General features: G+C 38.4%; 1 protein-coding gene across 2 annotated transcripts; it reads left to right on the forward strand.

Annotated features, from left to right (window-relative positions):
* Positions 1–4,032: 4,032 nt before the first annotated feature.
* On the forward strand, positions 4,033–15,819 carry LOC116252890 (aberrant root formation protein 4). 2 transcript variants are annotated; one of them, XM_031627501.2, is made up of 15 exons: positions 4,033–4,291; positions 5,376–5,616; positions 5,689–5,859; positions 5,956–6,105; positions 7,559–7,628; positions 9,741–9,919; positions 10,041–10,100; positions 10,246–10,399; positions 10,493–10,552; positions 11,041–11,312; positions 11,396–11,467; positions 13,076–13,153; positions 13,408–13,608; positions 15,286–15,337; positions 15,524–15,819. In XM_031627501.2, the coding sequence occupies exons 2-15, from the start codon at positions 5,554–5,556 to the stop codon at positions 15,751–15,753; spliced, it is 1,812 nt and encodes a 603-aa protein (XP_031483361.1). In that variant the 5' UTR covers positions 4,033–4,291; positions 5,376–5,553; the 3' UTR covers positions 15,754–15,819. The 2 variants fall into 2 exon arrangements, with proteins under 2 accessions (XP_031483361.1, XP_031483362.1); XM_031627502.2 differs by having other exon boundaries at positions 5,759–5,859.
* The last annotated feature ends 8,618 nt before the right edge of the window (positions 15,820–24,437 follow it).

Genomic DNA, 24,437 nt, shown 5'->3' on the forward strand with positions numbered 1-24,437 from the left:
TTATGACATTGCTTTATTAGGTTATCTTTGCATGTCCGTGTTCTGCATTAATTTAATTATGAAGCTGCCAAATGGACAAATTTTACTTTGTTTGTGTAGATATTACGCGCTTTCAATGAAATCATTTTTTAATAGTTCCGGAAATCAAAAGTTTTAGCTGCCCCGGTTGTTTAAATCAGATCAACGAATCAATTTCACACCTTTCAAAAAAAAGAAAGATTAGAAGTACCGGACAGCATGCTAGATGTCATATCTATGAACAGCGTAAATTAGTCGCTTCAGTGTAAAAACAGCGTGAGTTTATCCCGGGGCTATTTGTCTGTCTAGAGAGGATCAAAAGGAAGGAGGGATTGGGTTGTCAGAACAAGTTGTGGAGAGGAAAAGTTTATTTAATTTGGATGGATTTGGGGGCTTGTGGTGTTTGGGGACAAACGGGTACGCCTCGAGCCCATGCCCTCCCGCCCACTGCAACGAGACAATTATGAGGACCATGTTTGTTTGGTGGGGGAAAAAGCCGCCGTGCCTAAAAATCAGGCCCCCTCAACCGGTACACTGCTCTCTAAAGTTAACTACGACAGCCAAAAGAGTGCGCTAAGAGGCAGCAGTAGACTTTCACAGCGACCTTTGCCACCGGAAAAAAACAGCCCTTCTACGTCTGGATCCATCGGAAAAAGAATGAAAGAAAAAAAAAAAACGGGATACACTGTCTTCCACGTACCTCAGCAGGGTTGAGACTTTCAAGAAATATCATATATATATATATATATATAGTAATTAGTAGATCATAAGACATTAGGTCAGAAATGTTTTACTGAGAATCATACACTTAGTCATTTTTCCAGTTTAACAGGTTTCTTTTTTTTAAGAATAAAAAAAATACACAGCTCTAATGACACCAAATTTTTTATCATATAAAAATAAATGTTTTTCTTGAAAAAGAGTTGAACCAAAACGTGTTTTATGTTGACTTAGTAGAATGTTTCATATTTCGTTTAAAATCATTTTGGACAAGAATCTAGGAAGGTCGGGCTTTTTATCCCTGGCCCAAGTGGTTTGGGATATATATATATATATATATATATATATATATATATATATATATATATATATATGTGCTATGTATAATGAATCATTTTGGCCGTCGAATTTTTCAAAATCAATGGTTGACAGAAAAATAATGAGATATGGTATTTTAGTCATTTAACACTAATTAACAATTTTTTTTTCTAAATCGTCCATTTTATAACAACCAAAATGATTCCTTATGGGTTGAATAATTAAGGGTTGAGTAATATATATATATATGTAGACTAGAGAGAGAGAGAGAGAGCCGATAAAATGAGAAATATATAACAAAATTTGGGAACAAGACGTCCCCTAGATACAAAAGCAATCTGCAAAACAAAAGCAAAAAGACGAAATATACAATACAATGCACAGTGAAAAGAGAGAGAGAGAGAAAGAGTTTTGACTTTTGGTTGTAGTTCGCCATAGCCAAGTGTGCCCCTTGATCTTGGAATATTTAGTGGGAGTAATATTTTAGTAGTTACTGTGTGTGACTACTTTGCGGCTTTTCGGTATTTACTAATCCTTGGATTATCGGTCCGTGCCTCTTCGTTCTATTTCTTTAGAACGGAATTGTTAATTAATCAAAGAAAGGAAGAAAGAGGCAAAGGGGGTGAGGTTTTGTTGGGTGCTGCCAGTCCTTGGATATAGATCTCATTCTCATTCAAGTCTTAATGAGTCCAAAGAGTTAAACTACCACTGATCTCAATTAGATTGGGTTTTCCGGATGAGGTCCAAAGGTCTCTCCATTCCCCCTGCCTCTAGGGTCTTAAATTGCATCAGGGTCTGAGCGCTGCCTTTAGATCGACAAAGCACACTTCACACTTAACCCACAAGAGAGTGGAACCCATGGAGATCGAAACGGGGACATGCCATTTCCGACCAGCCATGATCCACCCTTTGAAACAATTAATTTGGGTTTTCGTGTTTCTGTGCAAAAGAAAATTTTCTGTTTGCACTTAAAGTTTTCTTATTGTAAAAAAAGTAAAAATTCCAATACCAAAGCCTTAAGTGGAGGGCCTATGAGTGATGCAAATGAACTGGAAATACCAAATTATTGATCCAACATCGAATTCGTTTTGTTTGGATTCAAATTTGTTGCCCGGTTGATGTGGGATTCGATAAAGATGAATTTGTGATTACGTATGAACAAGAGGTTTCTTGTTATTCAGATCCGAAATTCAATTTTCAAGTGTCCGGTCAAATTCAAATCACATAAAGTTAGATTAAATAAAATTCGATAAAAGTGGATCGAATGAATCCAACCCGAGAGTGGAGCCAGCACCACCTCTTCTCCTCTGCTTCAAGTCATCATCGTCATCGCCATCTCTTATTTATTACAGCTTCCTTTCCACTGTGGCCACATTAAAATCAAACTGTTTTTTTTTTTTATATAATAACTCCAATCCTCCTCTCCCTCTGGCCCAACCCAACTGTTCCTTCTTTTCTCTTCTTCCGCATAAAAAATGCGACCACTCCACACGTCTTTGCCAGTTTTAAAAAACACAAAAATGGAGGCGACAGAGATGAGTGGAGAAGACTCATGCAAGATCCGTGACGATGGTACTCATGAAATGTTAGAAAAAGAAAGGAACAAAAGGATCTGCTCTTACTTTTTTCGTCTCCATCATTCTTCACAACTTGATGAGGCTGGAATCCAAGAACACATCCATATAATATTACTTTTTCTTTAACCTCCAAAACCAAGCACGCTCCTTTCTCTCTCCTTTGTCATTCGGCTGGCGGCGTCATCCTTCGTCTGCGACTGGGTGATTGTGCCGATTCGTCTCCACATTCTCTCTCCACCTTTCTTATTTTGTTTTACTATACATTGTTTTGTATATTTTGTATTTTGCTTATGTTTTGCGGCTATTGTTTAGGGGACTTCTTGTCCCCAAATTTTAATATAAATTTTAATTTTATTGGCTCTCTCTCTACATATAGATATAAAAACAGATTATCATTTTTGTACTGTACCAACAATAAATTATTGGTATATATCACCATATGATTTGATTTGTAGTCTTTGAGAAAAGGAACTTGTGCTCTGTTTATGACGGCCCTTGTGCTCTTAAGTACCATTTTGGTGTAATTCAAGCGGTTCGATAATTAGAGAAATTTGTTGGGTGTTTCTTTTTTCATGCTTTAGTTGATAATTTTTTGTTTTTTTTGTTTTTTTTTTAAGTTCATGCATAGTTTTAAATTTACAAAAACTGGAATCAGAGATAGACAGGCCAATTTGTGGTTCTACGTTTGAATTCTTTTCACTTGTTTAACAACTAACATTCTCGTGTTTTATGATTTTGCAAGATGGCTCCTAGATGAACGTCACGTGAATATGGGCTCTTACATCTGAAGTTCCAGAGACAGAAGAAGATATATACCATACCAATAATTTAAACTGATTTTAGAATAGACGCATGTGATATATGTGTTTTCTTCGCTTATGTTCTACTGCCAAGTGAAAGACATAATTATTTTGTTCAACATAACATGCAAGTGTGCGTAAATACGCATCTATGGACCAAGTTACAAACACAATAATACGATTGGCAGGATCACAAGTGTCCATCTTACTCAGTTCGTTATCTTTTTTTAGGTCCTGATCCATAGAAATCAATATCTTTATTTTGCAGTGAACTAAACAGTAGGGGCGGAGCTAAGATTTTTTTATCGCATGAGTCAAACTATAGTTCTAAAATTTTAACAGGAACTGAAATAAAAATTTTCACATATAATACATTCCTCTAAAAAGTTGTTGGAAGAGTTTTTAAAATATTTTGTGACACTAAAAACTGTCACATATAATACATTCCTCTAAAAAGTTGACTGGTCACAGTTTTTAGCCACATAATACATTAAAGCCATCTAAGAACGGACGTTGGAGATTTTTAGCTGGACCCTAATTGCTTCTTACCCCTAAAGCCATTTGTGACGGTTGCTCTTATAAGCTGCGTTCGATTGGGCAGGGGAGGGGGGGACTGGTTCGGATTTTAAATCCATGTGAAATTTCGTCTGGAAAAAACGGTCATGCGGCCGAAACTTACCATGGCTAAAAATCGAACCCTCGGGTAAATCGGATCCAAAGGATCTGACTTTTTTTCAAGCTAAATGATATCGCCTGCCCGTTTCTGGAAAGTTTCTCGTTTCAGCCTCAGCAGCAGCTGCCGTTGAGCTCGCCTGCGCAGCAGCCGCTTTCCACACAGCATCGGGGGTCCGGTGAGAGGTAAGAATGCATCCTTCTCCGGTGAGAGGGGAAACCCCCCGCTCTCTCTCTCTGCGCATCTCCTTTCTTTTCGTGTTCTGCTGTTGGATTGTTGATTTTTTTGGAGATTTTTTGTGGGGATTGTTTCTTGGGTCGCCGAGTGTAGCAACATCAGTTTTTTAGTTTTATACATTTTCTAGGGAGACCTTGTTTTGATCGACTAAGGTGACAGGTGTGCTTTTTGATTTTTGTGGTGTAACTTGATTTTGTCTCTACCGTTTTCGGAAATGTTTAATGGGAAATGGTTTAGAATCCTTTTCAGTTTCTTTGTCTGTATCTTATTCTGAATGGTTTAACGGAAATGGTTTATACGGTATGTTCTTGTTTCTTTTTCTTGGAATCAGCTTTAAGAGTGGGCTGTTGCCCACAGGCTCAGTGCAGTTGTCGGTTCTGTGGATTTTTTTTCTTCCCTGAATCTTCTGAGTAATTATTCTATTCTAACGGTATAACACTTACATGCATATCTCCATGACTGTTTGGTTGCTCACCGCCTCACTAATTTGTGTTCTTTGAGAAATTGGAACTCTTGTAGTTTTATCACTCTCTATTTTGATTGCATGGAATGAGGCTTTCAATTTTAGTTTCAAAGACATTCAGTCTGCGACTTTGAGCAGGTAGTCTTGGTTAGTTTTGTTATTCCATGCTGATGTATCGGAAAGGAATTCCTTTACTACAAAGCCTAGTTTAAAGTATACGTTTGGCTGACAATCGTTTATTCTTGGCAATTTGCGATCTGGCATACCAATTTCCTGTTGCCATGCCAAAAAGCACAACCAAAAAGCATTATAACAGGTGGTTGGTTGAAGGCCAAAAGTATAACTGTTTTTTTCTCCCCTTCCTTCACTTAATCATGAAACACCCAAAATTTCTTCACTCAAAAACTTTTTCTAGTTCATCAAACACATTTTCATTTTAAGATGAGGTGAAATCTCCCTTCTTCTATCCTTTACCAAGGGAGCTTTCATTAGTGAAGTTTCCCCTCCTAATCACGATGTGCAATCAAATACTACCTTAGTCTTGACCTAATTTCCTTTTCCCTGCTCAGGGCTTTTGGATGTCAGATACTTTACTCAGATGTCCAATCAGGTTAAATTAAGTGGTGATGCAAGGGCCCGGCTGGTGTCCTTTTGGCTCCAGGGATTCAGATTTCCCTCTCTTCTGCCTCTGTAGGGGAAAATCTTGCTCGGGGAAATTCAAATTCCTTGGGACGAACGAAGACGAAGATGGAGAATGGTGCCCCGTCCCTCCTCCCTCATTTCAATGATGTCACTTCCTCTTTCGTCAAGGTGAAACAAACCCACCCTCTTTGCGTGTGCGTGTGTGCATGTGTGTGCATGTACTAAGCTCGTTTTATATAGGCTTCTAGAAATGAAGGTGTTGATGTGTCCTCTGATGCGATCCTTTCCTTCGTCGATTTCCTGGACTCAGTCTCCGACGCCGCACTTGCTGCGCCAGATGACATGGGGTCAGCAACACGTGCCTTGGAGGTCGTCAAAGCCACTCATGAACTCATCAATGGCTTGAACGAGGTATCCACATGGATCCGGGTTCTTTTGTGATTTTATTTCTTTGTTTTTCTTTTGGCATCTTTGTTCCCTGGTTTCTCAACTCACTGGTCTTTGTAGGAAGTTGTGGATGCTTTGTCATTGGACCTGCCAAAAGCGATCGTGAAGTTTGTCGGGGTTTCTGAAGAGTGCAGCATGATCGTGGACCAGATTATTGATTCCCTTTGTGAGAAGTGCAACCCAAGGGATATGCTCTCGATTTTCTGTGAGGTCCATTTTATAGCATCTTTGCATTATGAGATATAATCAGGAGGCTCTTTTTCTTTTCTTGGGGAATTATGATTCTTTATGTTTAATGAAAGGGCAATATTGTTAGAAATGAAGTGTTTCGTGATTCATATTTGAATGTGCATGCTTTGTCTATGAAAACAGCATCTTTTGGAAGTTGCGGTTTGGTGGGTAATCCACGTGTAGGTGCATGAGAAGTTTGATTGACTATTATTTTCTAATATTGTTGAAATATGCTGCTTTATTTCTTATTCAATCACTTTGAGTGGATTTTAAATTGATAATGAACTCGATTATGTAGTATAGCCAAGTATTGCGATGATTACAATTAAATTCTATAAGGTGTCAGTTTCTTGTATTGTTGATCACTGATCCTTGAATCTTCACCTGTTTGGTAAAGCATAACATCGATTTTGTAGTGAAGCAGAAAATGCTTGATCGAGCCTAGACTGTAGTCTAGTTATATCATATATGTGTAAGCCTGGATAAAAGTACCCTTGGAGAAAAATGTGGTCTAACCATCCTATCAATCTCACTATGGTGAGCTAAAACTAAGGTGCTATACTGTAGTAGTGTGTCACTATTTTTAACAACCGTCTGGTGCAAAAGACAAATCGTGATTCTGATGTGTTGTTGAAAGTCAAAGAATATGCCTGAAACATGATGGATATAGGAGATTGCTTACCTGATATTATTTACTAAGCTGTTGGGGAAGTGTAGTTAATAATGTGTGTATATGATAACTTTTTCTCTAGCCTATACTGTAGTAGTGTGTCACTATTTTTAACAACCGTCTGGTGCAAAAGACAAATCGTGATTCTGATGTGTTGTTGAAAGTCAAAGAATATGCCTGAAACATGATGGATATAGGAGATTGCTTACCTGATATTATTTACTAAGCTGTTGGGGAAGTGTAGTTAATAATGTGTGTATATGATAACTTTTTCTCTAGCCTATACTGTAGTAGTGTGTCACTATTTTTAACAACCGTCTGGTGCAAAAGACAAATCGTGATTCTGATGTGTTGTTGAAAGTCAAAGAATATGCCTGAAACATGATGGATATAGGAGATTGCTTACCTGATATTATTTACTAAGCTGTTGGGGAAGTGTAGTTAATAATGTGTGTATATGATAACTTTTTCTCTAGCTTCTCTAGTATGTCATGCGATAATCCCATTCACTTCACACACAGAATCTCCCCTTTTCTTCTTGTTTATTTAACTTCAAGCCTTCTAATTTTATGTATTCAATCAAGACTACGCAATGTCAACACAAATTGGCTCTAATTGTGCAAGTGTCCCAAGTACTACTTGTAACTATATCTAAAATATTTGTTTCTTTGTCACTTTTAGTATTTCTGCTACTTAGGGGATGTTGTTTTTACCAGATGTTAGTCTTTAAATCGTGGATATGTTTTTGCATCAAATTGGCAGGCACTTGACTTCTTTAAATCTTGTGGTACTGCCAAACCATATGTTCCTCTTTTTCGTGGAATCTCTCATGGTAAGCTTGATTTTGCCTCCTGAAATCCATTTGTTTGTTAATAAAAACTATATATATATATATATATATATATATATATATATATATATATATATATATATATATATATTGCATTATATTTTTGATTGATTGCTATTGTGATTTATGTTTTGTTTGAAATGTAATATTTAATTTCTCATATAAAAAATATAGGTTTGTTTCGTTTATTTTCTGTTGGAAATTTATACCCTGATAGTAAATTGACACTTTGGCATCAATGTGGGATGAAAATGAAATGTCAAATGGTAATTCAGAAATTGAACTTCAATTTCATAGACTCCATCAATATCTGATGTCTGATGAACTGCAAGGATGCTACTTTTCAGCATTGAACTATTGATTAGTGAAAATTGTGAACAAGATGCAATCTGGTTTGGATAGTAGCCACTGGTTTCTGGTGTTATATATTTTATCCATCTTGATAAGATTTTCTATGGTGTGGACCTATACAGAGTTTTAGCACATCTTTTTCTCTTATTACTACTAGTTTAGACTTGTCTAGATGAGCTGGTGGTCCGAAATCCATGAACTTGGTCCTCAGACAAACAGTTTCATAAATGCTTGCTGTAACAAGTCCAGCTGTCAAAAACAAGGAGGAAAAGATGTCTTGCAAACTAGTGACATGGCAAACTTTTTAGCAAAGAGACAAAAGTCAATGACTCTGCTGTTTGTGGAACATGAAGATTTGAATGATGAAGCCTATGAGCTTATGCATGATTCACACCTCGTGAAAAACCAAACACTAGGCACATCAGCATTTAGACATGGTTTCTGTATTATGATTAGAATGAAGCAAACAAGTGTATCGTGTTAAGTTAATCTGTCATTTATTTCAGAATTTTGACAGCTCTCTTGTTCTCGTATGCATCTTGTTTCATTCTCTTTTCTTCTTCCTATTTTTTCTTGTTTCCTTCTCTTTTCCTATTTCCTATTCTTAAATAGGAATTTCTAAATAAAAAGCTTCACAAATTTTTGGAACGTTTTTCTTTCTCGTCTGCTTCTCAGTTGCCCTTAGATTCCACTCACCCTTTAACGATTCTTATTTTGCTTATTTCGTTGTTACAACTATATGTAAACACTGCCATCATAACAGACAGACTTATTATACTGAAAAGTTTTACTGTTTGTCGATGGGTACATTTAGGTCTAAGATTATGTTTTCTGGTTGCTTATGAATGGGATGGCAGAGGTGAATGTGCAGCATTCTCGATATGTGATCCAAGCACATTGGACTTCCCTTGAGGTCATTCAAGTAGGGTTGGGCAGTAGGCGACTCATCAACTGGCCCATAAAAGCCTGGCAGGCTCTTATGAGCCTGAAGAGAACCTGTCCCCTAGCCCATTAAATAAACAAGCTGCGTCCTGCTTGAGGTATTATGGGGTTGAGGGCCAATGTGTAAACCCAAGATCAGCCCATTGTTCATTCTCAAAGTAATGATCATTGAAATGATATCTTTATTAATATTTAGGAAGAGATAAGGGGAATAAAAGGGAGAGAGGAAAGGAAACAATGCAATGGGGAATTAGGTTTTTTAGGGTTTATTTTTTCTCAAATTTCTAAAGTACTTTTGTTGTGATTACACATTGGAAGAACATGACCTACTCCAACCTGACCGTTAAATAATTCCGTCTTCTTACTTTCAGGTTTTTATGGGCCTGAGGGTCAAACTGTTGCCGGGCCCAGCTTACTGGGCTCTGCCTGGGCTTGGGTCTGTTCCCAAGCCTAACTTTCTAGTTTTCAAGATCTGGCGAGACTGTGTTCTGTCTCAAGTTTGATGAGACTCAATGTAAATTTTGGAGCTTATATGTGAAGTTCAGTATCATGTGAAGCCACATCCTAAGGAAATAAGAGGAAAGCTCCACTGGCTACTATTTGGTTCCACATTTATTTTCCTGTTTTCTAAACCATAAGATGCAACTAGCTGCTTGATGGTATGTGGGTGATAAAAAGATAGCCTTTATTTATTGTGCTTTCTCTATCATAGTTTCTTTACTGAGATTTAGATAGTTTTCTTTGTAACTGATTTCCTATGCACTTTATTATAAAATTTTATTTGGTATTCTCTGGTTGCAGTATTCCTTTGTACAAGAAGACGCCATTTTGAACAAATAAAAACAGCAGTTCCAATGGTTCTTAATGTTCTAGAATCTGCATCCTCAGAACTGTCAGAAGAAGATGATGGCTATCTGCATTCTCTGTTTGAGAGAGGGACTGCTATTGCTTCTTCCATACAAGAAGTGTGTGGAAAATTGGTTCGTGACATGCTTCATGTTGGGCTATCTTTTTCTCCTTGCCAGTACTTTTACTTCTGTTATCTAATCAATTTTTCCGCTTGAACCTGAATGTTAAATTACTATTTGCTCCATATTATAGGTGGGAAATGACAAATGGCGACTTAATGCATTGCTTGGTGCTTACATCCTACAAGTCATGGTCTCTCTTTCTTTCCCTCCCTTGAATTATCCATATGACTATCTTGAATGGTCAACATTCTCTATGATATTGTTTCTTATTTTTTTTTATGTTTTGGTCTGTTATGATGCCTTTGAATTTTGGGGTTAATGCTTTTGATCTGCAGGCCCTTGTCTCTAAGGTAGCTGGTTTTGGTGCTGCTTCAAGTAGATTGATCTACATTTGCCAGTTGTCCAGGTTCCTGCTGTTTTGTGGGTTTTCATATCTTAATTTAGTAACTGGAGATGATGTTGATGCTGTTATTAGTCGGTTAGTTGGGGGTAATTGTTCAATCACTTCTGTGACAATTTATGCCATATGATCATCTGGAGAATTATGAAGTGAGTTTGAAAAATCTTCTCCAATTACTGCAGAGGATAGTGATCATTTGTTGGCTTGTTTTCCATCTATGAAACATGGAGCATCTCTAGCTGGTACTCTCCTCTTCTTTTTGTATAGATCTTGAATTCTTTAGTAGGCAAGCTAAAGGTTGACCATAATAATATCTATGTCCAGAATCACTTCGTTACGAAACTTCAATCCAGCATTCTGGTGTCTAAGTTGACCTACATGTTGGAGACCTGTAGTCTCTTTTGCAATACATTCTTTTGCAAACGGTGGCACCGTGGCGGTGCCAGACATTTGGGTTCGAGGCGCACTAATTCAAAAACTTTTATTCTTTTAGGGGCACCAATATATAGAAATGAGTAAATATATGAAGACACTAATTTAAAGTAAAGAAACTCTGATGGGCTGGTCTGGGCAACTGCCCACACCTGCATACATGTGGTGTCATGATTCCATCACTGTTTGTAAGGTGTCTTAGGTAGCTATCATGTAAGAAAATATCTTGTTTGAGTTGTTCGTTTGCTCAAATTTTGCACAAAAAAACTCTAACTATAATTTTTTTTTTCCTCATTAGTTCTGTGGGGTTATGTCTCGGATGAGGTTGCCAAGCATGCTGGTGAAGAGTTCAGCAGCGTCTTACTCAAGCTGCAAAATGACCGGAATAAAAGATATAAGGCCATATGCTTTTTGAAGCATTTACTTTCCTCTGCTGGTTATTCTTGGGAGTTAAAGGGACACTGTATTGACTTTGTGCTGAACATAACTGATGATAGATTATGTCAAAATTTGGATGCTGAAAATTATGATTGTTCTTCATGCTTCTCTGACATGCTTGGCACGCTGCAGGTAGAATGTGGTGTTGCTTGCTTTTTTGAATTTTGGATAAATAATACTCCTTACTCTAACAGTTGAAGGGGATAAAATTTCAGGCTGTTGAACTAGTCATTGTCTACGCTTCAGATGCTACAATTCGGAAAAAAGCTTTTTCAGTTTTAAAGAGAGTAAGTTTTTAGACTTATATGAGGTTATATCAATGTTTTCAATGGAGAAATTCGAGGGGCGATTTTTTCCTTGGAACTTGGAAGCCGATTAATAATGTAAGCTGCAGTATGAAAAAGTGTGAGGACATTGTCTAAATACTTGTCCTGTATATTAGTAATTTAGTAGTGTTATCTCATTTATGGTTCTAGCCATTCTGTTTTATTCAAGTGGCAAAGGTGGGAAACTTGGTCCAATGTCACATTGTCCTTGTAGTAACATGATTGCACATTTTGGTAATCTCTTTCTCCCTGAATAGTTACCGCAATTGACCACAGGTTAATTATCTTGACACCTAGATAGTTAATGTATACCACTCCATCTAACATGATTGCACATTTTGGTAATCTCTTTCTCCCTGAATAGTTACCGCACTTGACCACATGTTAATTATCTTGACACCTAGATAGTTAATGTATACCACTCCATCTGGTTCAGGATTATTAATTTATTCTATGTGAAACTTTAGTTAACAACTTGATAACTTTCAGAGATTTTGGCATTTGAAATCCAAGTTGTCAATGGTGATTACCAGATGCAACAATAGAATGGCTACAGAGGTACCACATTGGACATCTGGACTTTGTCTTGGATAAAAATCCAGATAGAGAAGACTTTGAATTTTAGTTTCTGCCTAGTTAGAAAGTGCCACTACTTTTGAGTTTACCACATTGGGACATCTAGACTTTGTCTTGGATAAAAATCCAGCTGGAGAAGATTTTGAATGTTAGTTTCTGCCTAGTTAGAGAGGGCACTGCGTTTGAGTTTCCCTTGCTGTCTTGAACTCCTTATGATAACTCTTTTCTCCATCAATTTGTGGTTATTGTGTTTGCAGTAAAAAAAACAAAGGAGAATATTGTTGTAACAATGTGTAAAATGCTTTTTTATAAAAGCAACTGCATGTTGCATGATTTCTGTACTGCATATATGTAGTTCTTAAAAAAAAGAAGAATAAGAAGAAATTCCTAGTGTACTCTTAATTCTCTTCTTGTTGATTAATTTGTGTGGAATTGGATGCAAAGAGTACACAAGTATGACTAGGTGGTAAATTAGGACAATGAGGGAGGGATTACCCATCATTTTTCCACATAAGTACAGCCTTTGCCTCATGAATCATGACTTTTCAAGCATATTCACAATTATGAGCATGTAAAATTTACTATTTTCTGCAATTGCCATCCTGTTCAATTTAAATTCAAAAAATTAGAAGCTGGTTAAAAATTAACATGCATGCTTCCAGAAAGGAATCATCTTGTGTTGAAGATTTTTTGAGTTGTTGGTGTCTTGAAATGGTTTCAGTTATCAAAGTTTTTAGGAGGGCCTGTGAAAGCTTACACACTAATAGTTGGTTGGATCCTTATTGTTATCCATTTTTGTTCCCTATGTTGGTTATGCTGTCATCTGTTTGTCATATTTTTCCTTTCTCCCTTTGCTCGAGTAACAACTTTAATTTTATCTGTGATCGATTTTCTCTTTCTCCCTTTTAGTATATTTTTCTTCAAATAGCCCAAAATAGTTCCTTTTGTGTTCTTTGTGGTCCTTGATTCATTTATTCTTTTCTTTTTTGCCAGGTACTGGCTGATCTACCTTCTGGACAAAGATTTGATATTTTACATGTTCTTATTGCAAAAAGTAGTTATCCATCAATGGTGAGAGCTGTATGGGTTTGAAGTTTTACTGACATAAATGGTGCCTCTATGATATTTGCAGTATGTGCATGCCCACATGCAATGCATGTGGAGTACATCATTTATCCGTGGCCTGTAGGTTCTTGGTTCACAATCTCTTACCAGAGATTTCTTGTTTTGCTACCTTGTTGACAATACTCATGCTGATCAAGTTGCATGCATGCTTTGTCCAATTGGTTTCACAGAGGACCTAATTGTGACTTATCTTCATGTAGACCGCACTTCTCATAGATCTTGCAAAAGAGCATTTTGCGGAAAGCTACAAAAGGTCTAGAGATGATGAAACAGACATGCAAATTGAGGAGAAAATTATCCAGCAAACATTTGATGGATGTCGAAACATTCTTGACTTGGTAGAGTTAGTTTTGAAGCCTCCAAAGGGAGGTCCTCCTTCCCTTCCAGAAGATTCTGATGCGGTATACTTCTTGTAATCTCTAAAATTTCCAATGAAACCATGACGAAAAATGTGTTTGGTCTTTTCACATCAAAATGCTTTTTTGATGGGAAAATGGTACATATACTGGTAATTTTATATATTATGTTTGGTTTAGTACCGTTGTTCACTTACCTTAATAATTTTAGAGCGAGATCTCATGCTTGCTTGCTCTTTCTTGATTACTGATAAAGGTACTTCATTTGCTCGTCTTCTTTCCTTTGGTCACTAAAGAAGGCAATTTGTTCGCTTGTTTTTTTTTTCTTTGATCGCTCATGGAGATACCTCATTATTCTGAGGCCCTGAGCTCATGTTCTGTCCTGAGACCCTGGATTGATATTCTTATCGAGTAGGGATCACAAACACCTTCAGAGTCCAAATCAATAGGTTGAGTGTGCCATTGTTGGTTGGGACTTGGTGCAAAGTGATCTAAGCTGCTATTTGGGTCTTACTGTGTAAGGATGTTAGTTAACACATAATTCCTGCCATGATGAATTGCATGCATCTCTCTTGCTCTTTCTCTTTCTATCTCTTTTCTTCCCACCCTCCTCTTTTTCTTGCACCATTTTTTTCCTCTTTATCTTCTTTCCACTTTTTTTTGATGGCCAACTCTTGGTCTGAAATGACAACAAAAAGAAAAACGGAAAATCAGCAGGCATCATTAGCTTTAGTAATTTTTAGTTATTTTATTCTTCACTAGTTATTTGTTTGTTCGCGTGAGACTGATGTTTGTTGATCTCTGACTTGTTGCTTGGTTACATGATTATGTTTTGATATCACATTGAGCTATTAGTTAGTAGGTAAATCAAGGGGTGTTCCTAAATAATTGTTTGGCATAGGACCTTTTAAAAGACGTGCTAACGCCTAAGCCCTATATCTCACACTATATGAAAGAGAGGAATGGGACTGCACAAAATCACACTTTCATTTCCATGATAGCCTTGTCTCTCTGATTCACCACTTGAGTATGAAAGCCAAAGCATGTCTCTGCCCTGCAAGCCCCATAGTATAGCCTATTCATGTTGTATGGCTCCCTCCTACAGCCTTCTATGTTGATCAACAGAGTTACTCCTGCATGTCAACAGAGTCAGTTGAGCAAGGATCGTAATCCTCACTCTGGACATAAAATCTTTATCCAAATACTTCACTCACCTAATTACAGAGAGAGTGGTAGATAAATTTTGTATTCATTATTTCTATTTGGTCTTGTTAGTTGTTTCTGAAGTTAACCATATTTTTATGATTGGAAGCATATTATGCCTAGCTTTGGCAAGCATTACATGTTGTGTGTAATAAGGAGAGAAGAAGAACCACATGCTGTGAAGAATGTGTAGGCTTTGACAACGTTGTTCATACTTCATTGACTCATTGGAAAAGATAAAAATGAAAAAGCAGCATACCACAATGCCTGACCCATACCATATCTTCCACATGTTTATGGTTTCTCCATCATATGGTCCCATGTGCCATAATTTTTTCTTGATTTTCCTTATCCATTGCAGAATTGTGCTGATTTCATACTTAATTCGGTCAAATAAAACTCTTCTCTGTGCTGTATAGAACAAATGTAGCTTTCTGCAGAATTATTTATGCATCATCCGTTTATTTTTTGGGGAACCTTATTCTGCAAACGTTTGATTGCTTTTGACCTTATGTGTAGGTTGTATCAGTACTTAACCTCTACAGATTTATCCTTTTACTGGAGTCATCAGGTAAATGTAACCATTTGCACTTAAGGCTGATGGTCTTTCATAACTCTAGAGTATGGGGTTAGGAACATGCACAATTCTTAATCTGTTGCAAAGACTTTTGCTGTTGCACTGTTTCCTGCTAGTTTTGGAATTAGGAGTCTTTTTAATTCTTATTTGATTACTTCATATTTTTTGCAATTGAATCAGGGAAGACAAACTACAGCTGCATCTTCCTGATTAGCAAATTACAAAAAGCTTACAACGAGTGGTTTCTTCCACTTCGCACTTTGGTCTCAGGAATTCAAGCAGAAAATGCAAAAGACAATAGTGAAATTGCACAGGGCATTGAAAGTTCCTTAAATCTTATTCAGCTAGTATTGTGTCATTGCATCGAACTTGTTGAACAGTACATGAGAAACCCAATAGCCTCCTGTTAACCTTGTAACATATTTATAGATTATGCTATGGTCTCCTGTTAGTAAGTAAATTATGTTTTCAAGCTAGTACGCTTCTTCTGCTCGCTTCAACAACCTAGGGGAAAGGAGCTGCCATTAAATGAGTTTCCTAAAGTTTTTCACTGAATTGGTTTGTGGTATTTTTTCATAGTGGCTGCCGTGTCTAAGTGGACCTCTAAGATTCCAGCGGGGAATTTGTGAAGGAAATTTCTTGCAATTATTTCTAATTCCATCAGTCCAAACACCAATTTTTTGAGATAGATAATAGGAAAGCTTATGGATGTCACGGGCTGCTGCAAAGAACGGGTTATCAGATTCTCTATACTCTTTGGCAGTTGGGAGCATGGATGTTATGAAAGTTTTTATGTTTCAAGTTAATGGCACAGGGAAGCTCCTCTGTTGGCATCTGTGACAGTGATAAAAAAAGGCAGTCTGCGGCTACGGGTCCTCGAAAGCATTAGAGAGTAGCTATTCCTAATTGACCTTCGAAACTTTACCAGAATTATGCCCCACCAATAATTGGAACCGATCATGTTCCTTATTTGGTTTGTTACGGAGCTACGATAGTATGCAGCAACTTCATAAATGATTATCTTCTTGAATGCCTTTTGTCCTTTTGTGTGTGTGTCTGTTGTGGAGGTGAGAGGAACATTTCAAGCGGCCTGGCCACTGTGTCTGGACAGGCGAAACCGTGGTAAGCCTCGAGAAAAGAAACAGTTATCCTTCTGGTATGATCGTCTCCTGTTTCGTCAACTTCTTTATGATGATCCTACTTCTAAAAGGAAAACGAAGTGAAAAAACTTGGGTGTTTTATTTCGCTCAAGGTATAAGTGGTTGCGATGTTTTTTTAACGTGCATAGATGAATGGTCAAACTGATCTGGTCGATATGATAATGATCATTATTCCGTTTCCCTTTTGTTAATGATAAGCAACCTGGGCATTGGTTCGGAAGTGTGCCGGTTTATCAAACTAATATGCCTGTTATATCTACAAAAATTTGGCATGAAAAGGCCTCCAATCAGGAAGTTTCTCCTTCCAAACTTATTGCCTCCACTTGCACTATCCTTGCTAGTGGACAGTGGTCAACTTACTCTTGCTATCCAAAAACTTTACAGTGGTATGCTGGAATCTTTACAGGACCAACATCAGTTTGGGCACAACCTTATTCGGCTTGTCTTTTGATCCTCACAAGGAGTCCTTCCCGAACGTCTCGATTATGACCGTTCGGCACTCTAACTCAATTGAGATCCTCTCAAACCATTCCCTGTGCTGGATTGATCCAACAAAATCACTCTCCATCCTAGTTGCATCTCGCAGGAAAGGATTTTTCTTCCGTTTGATTGTGAACCATATTCCCCATCGTCCTGTCCGATTGTGAATCCCATTCTCCGACGCGGCCTGAATTGATACCATTAACGGCTACTCCACTGATCAATGTTTTTAACTGTGGTCAGGGTTAATCCAACCTTACTTCTTTATGGGCTGCCCTAGTCTTAGCCTTGTGATTCGTTCCTATGGGCGTTACTGAGTGTGCAAAGTAGTGGCAAGAAATTTGCCTCCGGCACATTTGTTTGTTTGTTTTCCTTCGCCTTTGGTTCGGTGTCCTCAATTATTACTGTAGACTTGGAGAAGTGAGGTGAGACAGAGCCCATTTTTCAAAGAAGAAATAGTCGACACCTCACAATCCTTTTTTTTCTTGTCTAATCAGTTTAAAGAGGAAATTAACACGGACCCACCTGCCCAACAATTGCATCTTTCACTGGTTAATTATTATTATTATTATTATTATTATTATTGTTGTTGTTGTTGTTTTGCTTCATGGCGTATTGTTCACTTTTTCAGAAGCACTTGAACCCTGTAATTACTCGTTTTTTGGTGGTTAATTATATATTTTGTTGGACAGGAAAGCAACTCTGTAAGTTGCAATATGTTTTCCTTACTTCTAAAGCGTTTTAAAGCAACGTTTCTCTTTGTCTCCTGTTTTGGTTCAATTGGGCTCTCCGTATAGCATTTTGTTCAATTGTTTTGGCTGTACAGATTTGTTAATCTGTTAATCGGAGGACTGCCTCCAGCAGGATCGTTTCTTCTTCTTCTTCTTCTTCCAGTTGCAATATGTTTTCCTTTTCCATGGACAATGAGGAGTCGTGTGAGAGCCAGACCACTTGCAGGACTGCTTCCTAAGGGACAAACTCCAGCTAGCGATTTAGTTGGTCTGCTTCATTGAAAGCAACACGGAAATTAAAGACTCAGGATACGTAGAGCGGCAGGGCTGGTACTTGATCTTGATTTTAACACCACCCTTCATAACATAATCCAACTTGGAGATGGTTGTTCTTGAATCAGTGTTGTACCAGTGGAGCTTAATTGGCCTTAATTAGCCGATGCAGATCGAATTGGTGGAAGACTGATCGGATTCACCTGCCTATTCGAATTGGTTAGTTTGTGCTGGCTCTCGTTACCGTCATGAGAGCTAATTCCAAGAAGCTTAGCTACACTTGGCGACTTGGCGTTCGCTTTGTGGGCAGGCAAGCATCACGCCTAGGAAGGTCGATAATCTTCTTCGACAAAAAGAAACAGTGGCACTGTACATGATGGTCATGCAGCTTTCTGACTAGAAGAGGCGTGACATCATTCCGGACCAGCAACTTTTGGACTTTAGGCTGGAAAACAGCAGGCGAGAGCCTTGACCAAAGCCAGCCAGCGGCCAGATCTAACATGGCTGGAAGAGCGAGAAATATCTAGGCGTTGATCACTCGTCCCACAAGATGCTGCCCTCTGTTTCTTGACAAGCTTCCAGTTAGATTTGCTAGTTTTGTATGATCTGAAGCCAGAGAGATCCTAGTCCAACCAGGGGTTCTTGATAGAGCCATCTTACTGCACCTGATCAATCACATGCATTTTTTATCAGATGCAACATATTCTCACTCCTTCATATTGCAAAAGTTGCTGGGATTCAGCACAAAATTAATTGCCTCGAGTGCCTGGCATGGTGAATCCCAGCCCAATATTTAGCCCGCTTTTCATTAGGGGCAAAGCTATAAATTTCTGGCTAAAGAACACTAGTAATAAATTTCAAAATTTTAAAGATCATCAAATATGTAAGTGGGAAAAATTGCGCCGATGTGTCAATATAAAAATAAATACTTCGTATGGGTCCTTCTTAGCAATTGCCTACACGTTGCGCCTTGACCCCTGCCTTGATTCACATCCTAAAAAAGAGAGTTTATAGACTCTTGATAATTTTAAAGTCTTTGACATGGATTTATCCTTGTTCTTTTCCAATAATTAGAGTTTTACTTACAACCTATAATGAAGTATGCGAGTACTTAGTGCTCATAAAGGTGATTACTCATCACCGGAAAAGATTTTAGATCTCTTTCGAAGTGTGAATCGATGGATGATTCAACTCTGTTGGACCCCTTGTAGGCTCCACTCGATGTCCTTTTAAAATGCAACCTCGCCGGATGTGCCCAGTGTGGTATTTTATTGCGACTCCCATATCGTCTTTGTCGTTTCTTTAGAAAAGTGTGAGGTTGACTTCAATCATATAATAGAATTCCGATAAACAAGCGCATTATACGGATCTTAATCTTTCTTTTTCCCCCCTTTCCTTTTGCAAAGAGATTGGAGAGAAGTTCATAGCTTAACTTTCTTGCGAACAAGACTGAAACCTTCTTTTTGGTTGAGCGAGACGTTCATCCTTATCACTTGAGACTCCAAGCACTTCCCTTCTCATAGACTCTGGAGTCTTGAACTGCGTCAACGGCTCCACTACTTTAAAATACAAAAACATTGTACCTATAAAACTAAAGACTTACCTTCTTACAATATCGTAGCCAGATCAGTTATACCATCCCCCTCGAGGTAGCACCCAAACCTTTTGAATGTAATTCTTACATGTTCCAAAGACTTTAGACAGCAATGCAATTGAATATTTGGTTTGCAAGCAATAAGCATCGGCTACCTAATATTTTGTTGCAACTATGAAATTAAGTATAGAAGCTTAGACAAGCTTAAACTATAGGTTTATCTTTTCTATCTACAATAGAAAATGCAAATGAGTAAACTAGAGACCGTCCATGTATCTCGGGCTTGGCTTGAGCCTCAACTTGGATCGACTAATTGTAAAGCAAGATAAGCTTGAACGCACCTTTCACTCAATTCATTTTTAACTTGCTTACTAGCACTAATGCTGCAAGCAACACAGGCTCCTACAGCGAAACCTCCATTAAGATCTATGCAAAGTAACCTCTGCTTTAGAAACCTTTTCCGATTTGAAGGAATGGTAGTTACAACTCTTGCTTGGGCAGGTGAAAAGTCGGCAAACTCTAACATTTCACGAAGAACAGAGAAGAGTTTTCATTTATAACTTGCTGTTTTAGATATCATTGGAAGAGCTGAATGAGTTATGTCGAATTTTTTTTAGTCAGCATCCTTTACCATAACTGGATTGAGTTTGTTCTTCGTTCTCAGAAGTACAATTGTCAACAAGGAGCAAAAATATCAAGGGCAGCGGCAGAATCAAAATGTAGAAACAGTCGTTCAAAACGATTTCCAGACAATTCAAGAAATGGAAAAAAGCGTGAGGTGGTTGACGCAAGTAAAAACATTCGGAGAAAAGAAAACCACTTAAAAGGAACAAAACGACATTGAAATCAGGATTCCCATAATCGAGAATGGAAATTTTCGATGGATATTTCAAATCCCTAAAAATCTGGATTCCTACCTACTATGAGTGGATTCTCCTCCCTAGCCATGGCCTGCCCACGTGATCACTTGCCTCTGGTGCAAAGAAAAATAGCAGGCCTTCACAATTTTTTTGCACAGAAGCAATGAGAGAGGTCGCCGGCCGCAGCAGTTCCCCAACACGACGCAGTTTTTTATAGAGATGCCAAATGGTGGGGCCATTACAGGCTCTTGCAGTGGCTTCTCTCTTATCAAATGTCTGCTGTCAGTATCAGAGCCTGTATCGGATCTCACAGAGTATCGACCCCTCACTGAAACGAAGCAGACGCAATGTCTCTCACAGGAACAAGAATTAATATAAAAATCGACAACATTGGCTGATTCTGTAAGAGTACAAAAAGCAGACTAGTTTTCTGTAAAACAATTCAGTTCTGTTACTGATAAAATACTGACTGAAAGTCTGAAACATCCCTTGTTTAAGGAACATTAATCCTGTTCCGCTGCTCCCCTTTAAAGAATTTAAGTTGCATTCGAGGTTTCATGGATGATCATGGGTGCTCTGATATCATGTTACCATCAACTTGCTCCACATTTGAGAAAGAAAGATTCAGAAGAACGCTACCGTGCTAACTTCTCTTATATACCATCGCAAAAGAGTAGCCGGTTCACACAAACTACCGTGAAAATGTTTTAATGCATTAGCATATACACAGAACTCATAAAGTGACTCAAATCCTTCAATCTTCTTGATTCCCACAAAAGGGCAGGGCACGTACATCCTCATCAGCCGCGATCCATGGCCGAGACGGCCGGCATCGCCGGACAATTGAGGGCCTGGCCGTGCTTTTCCGCCGCCGCGGGAGCAACCACAAACCTGGCAGGGAAATCATGCGGCTGTCGGGTCTCTTCATGGGCGGTCTCATCGTCGAAGTTGAGTGCATAACTCAGGGGGTCGTACCTAAACTCCCCAGCATGGCGCCCCGCCCTGTTCAAGCACATCCCCCCCACACCCTCCTTCCCGATCGTCCCGAAGAGTTTCCGGCACTTGTCCTTCAAGGCCGGCAGCTGCAGAGCCCGCCTCCTCAACCAAGACGACGATCGGGCTAGGCATCTGTACGCCGGCTTCGTCTCCGCGTCATCTGAATCATGGTGGCATCGGAAGCAACAGAAGAAGAAGGACGGAGAACGCCGATCGTCCATCATCGTCCCCACGAGTCTCCGATGCTTCGACGGTATCAATCACGAGAGAGAGAGAGAATGGTTCTGCTACAGGTTTTCTTGGTATTTATGGACGAATGGGTTCTCGATTTCTCAGTGTGATCGGGTCCGAAATGTGTGAGTACTAAAACGAAGGTCTCAAGAGACCGAACTGTGTGATCGGGTCCGAACAACCTGACCGCCCTCCCAAGAGGCCGCCGGCCACCACCCATAGATTTCTTCACTTTCATATTTATATTTATTGTGCTTATTTATTTTTGCCCCACATTTATTATATCTATCTTTTGTCCGCTTGGCCTTCCTAACCCGGAACGCCTCATGATTCTTCCAGCCATATATTCCTTGTATGGGCCATGATATATATATATATATACTAGGAAAAGAGTAGAATAGTGAGTTCATAGTCATAGTGGGCGGATGAGAGTTCCCTTTACCTGGCTAAGTGGTCAGATTCAAGATCTTGAAGTTGAAGAAGATGTTTAAAACTAAGTTTATGTTGCTGTAAGCTGGTAAGGTGGGCCTGACACCACTTTACCTATTAAAGAAAAAGAAAATGTCAATGTTAGAGAAGCATTAATATGTTAATGTAACGTGCAAGCTTATGTATTGGTCTTGGGGAAGATGGGTAAATAAATGCACATATTATATCTTATTAAAAACAGTCTCATTTCATATTCCATTTAGTTGATCACGTAAAATAATCAGTCCATGAATAATTGTGTTCTAATTTGATATGCAAGTTCATAACAAAATCCAAATCCAAATCTGGTATTTGATGGGACAAATGACAGAGCCACATGCAGTCTGTTGTGGGCAGTTGCCCACACCAACCTTTACACTGACGTTTTAACTTAAATAGAGAAAGATACCTTAAGCAATATCTGGAACCGATGGCTGCCAATCTTGGATAATGTTTAGCCATTGCACCAGTTTCCATGAAAAAGGAGAACAAAAAGCTTCCGATGAATTCAAGAAGGGAGCGCTTTTTTATCAATTTAGCACATTATTTTTCATTATCACTCAACCTCTTATTTTAGAAATTTACTTTTAAACTTATTAAGTTTAAGCTTTTTAAGTCAAATCCCAACAAAAAATATCATGGATGAATCTTTTTACAGCATTAGTGCAAAGACACATACATACAAATATTACTATTGAAGACTGTAGAAGAATGTATTAAAATCGTGAACTTGTGTTCATATTTTAGAAAAGATATAACAATGCACCTACATTTGGGGAATGACAAATTACCACTAAAAAAAGTCAACAACAAATAGGTTCCCTTGGCAAGAAGGGTGTTTTAGTTATTTTATATTAAGAAGTTTAATGTTTTCTATTAGTGTTTATTTTTTAAAAGTCATTCCTCTGTTCGTCATTTGTTATATGTGGAAAAGTTAGACGCCTTTTTTTGCAATTTAACAAGAAATTATGAATAGCAACTCGCCTTTTAGGTAAGTAACAAACTAAATACAACAAATGAGTGCGACTTGGAGATTAAGACAATCCACGTGACAATTGAACTTGTAAGTTCAATTGTCAGTTGATGTCAATTAATTCGAATATTCCATCATCACAAGTAAAATGTTTGTGTAAAGATACCTTTCATAAATAACCACCCTTCCCTTCGAAGAAAGGTGTTTTGTTATCTTACATAAAAAGTTAATGGTTTGTTTTAGTAATAAGTTTTGTTTTTTTTCTTTAGCTTTCAAAAGGCGAATCGTTATTTGCTATTTAAGCCAAAATTAGATGCCTTTTTATAATTTTTTTTTCTACATTAGACTAGACAACGGGTCGGGGTGGGTATGGCAGAATAAGGACCCGATTGGCAACCATTATCACGATGTAAGGCTTGCTTCCTCGTTAGCCTTTCCAATTAAGACAAACTTTTATGACATTATGATGCGGGCGGGTGTTATTTTTACTCATAATCTGTCATGTTCTTCAACCAATATCTCATAATTGGAGTTCCATAATGTTTCTATCTAGAACAAAATATGATTCAATTTTCCCTTTTTTTTTTTTGTAAAATCATCACTTTTGAAGCAAATGCCATGGAGCTATTCTAGTTAGTTCAGACAGATGTATGAAAAAATAGGTCTCTAATTAGTCTGGTTAATTCAGCTCACATGATATTTCTGTGACAATCTCTATGATAGTTAATTTAGCTTCTCACCAGAACGTGAGTTTCCAAGATTTAGTTCAGCTATCAAAAGAAAACCAAGATTTACTAGCATTAGTTTATCGCGATTTCCATGATCTCCGCCGCCGTGAAAATGGCCAGCGTCGTCCGGAGCCGCAGATTGAGTCTCCAAAACTGTGAGCTCCAACATCGAGGAAAGTGCGACCGACCACGGCGCCATTACCTTTATGCTGTACGCGTTCACGTTTTTCAAAGGCAAAGATGTCACTCCTTACAAGTTTGAAGGAAGGAGGGGATCAGGGCAGTTACGAGTTAATGCAGACTCTGCTCTGGTGGTGCAAAAGTCAGGGAAAGCGTCTTGCTTTCTCGTTCTCTGCGCCGCCGGCCGGCTGCCGGCCACCCGCAGCGCTGCAAGACCGAAACGTAGTGTCGGGAGCCGGTGAGGTGCTCCCTGTACTTTGTGGCTCAATTGTTAACCGACTTAGCCAACCGTTCTCACCGAACCGGGCCGGCTCGGAGACTGGCTCAATTTGCGTGGGAACCGGGTTGGGGACTTGTGTTTGCAATGTCAAATTAGACTGTATGTCGAATCGGGATCAGATTACTAATTGGATCTTTACT

Source organism: Nymphaea colorata, chromosome 4 (genome assembly GCF_008831285.2).
Source record: "Nymphaea colorata isolate Beijing-Zhang1983 chromosome 4, ASM883128v2, whole genome shotgun sequence".
In the NCBI taxonomy this organism is placed as follows: Eukaryota; Viridiplantae; Streptophyta; class Magnoliopsida; order Nymphaeales; family Nymphaeaceae; genus Nymphaea; species Nymphaea colorata.

Coding starts and splice junctions, on each gene's coding strand:
- LOC116252890 (XM_031627501.2), top strand. CDS start 5,554: ATGGAGAATGGTGCCCCGTCCCTCCTCCCTCATTTCAATGATGTCACT. Junction 6,106..7,558: donor TGCTCTCGATTTTCTGTGAG/GTCCATTTTATA, acceptor TCAAATTGGCAG/GCACTTGACTTCTTTAAATC. Junction 11,313..11,395: donor ACATGCTTGGCACGCTGCAG/GTAGAATGTGGT, acceptor ATAAAATTTCAG/GCTGTTGAACTAGTCATTGT.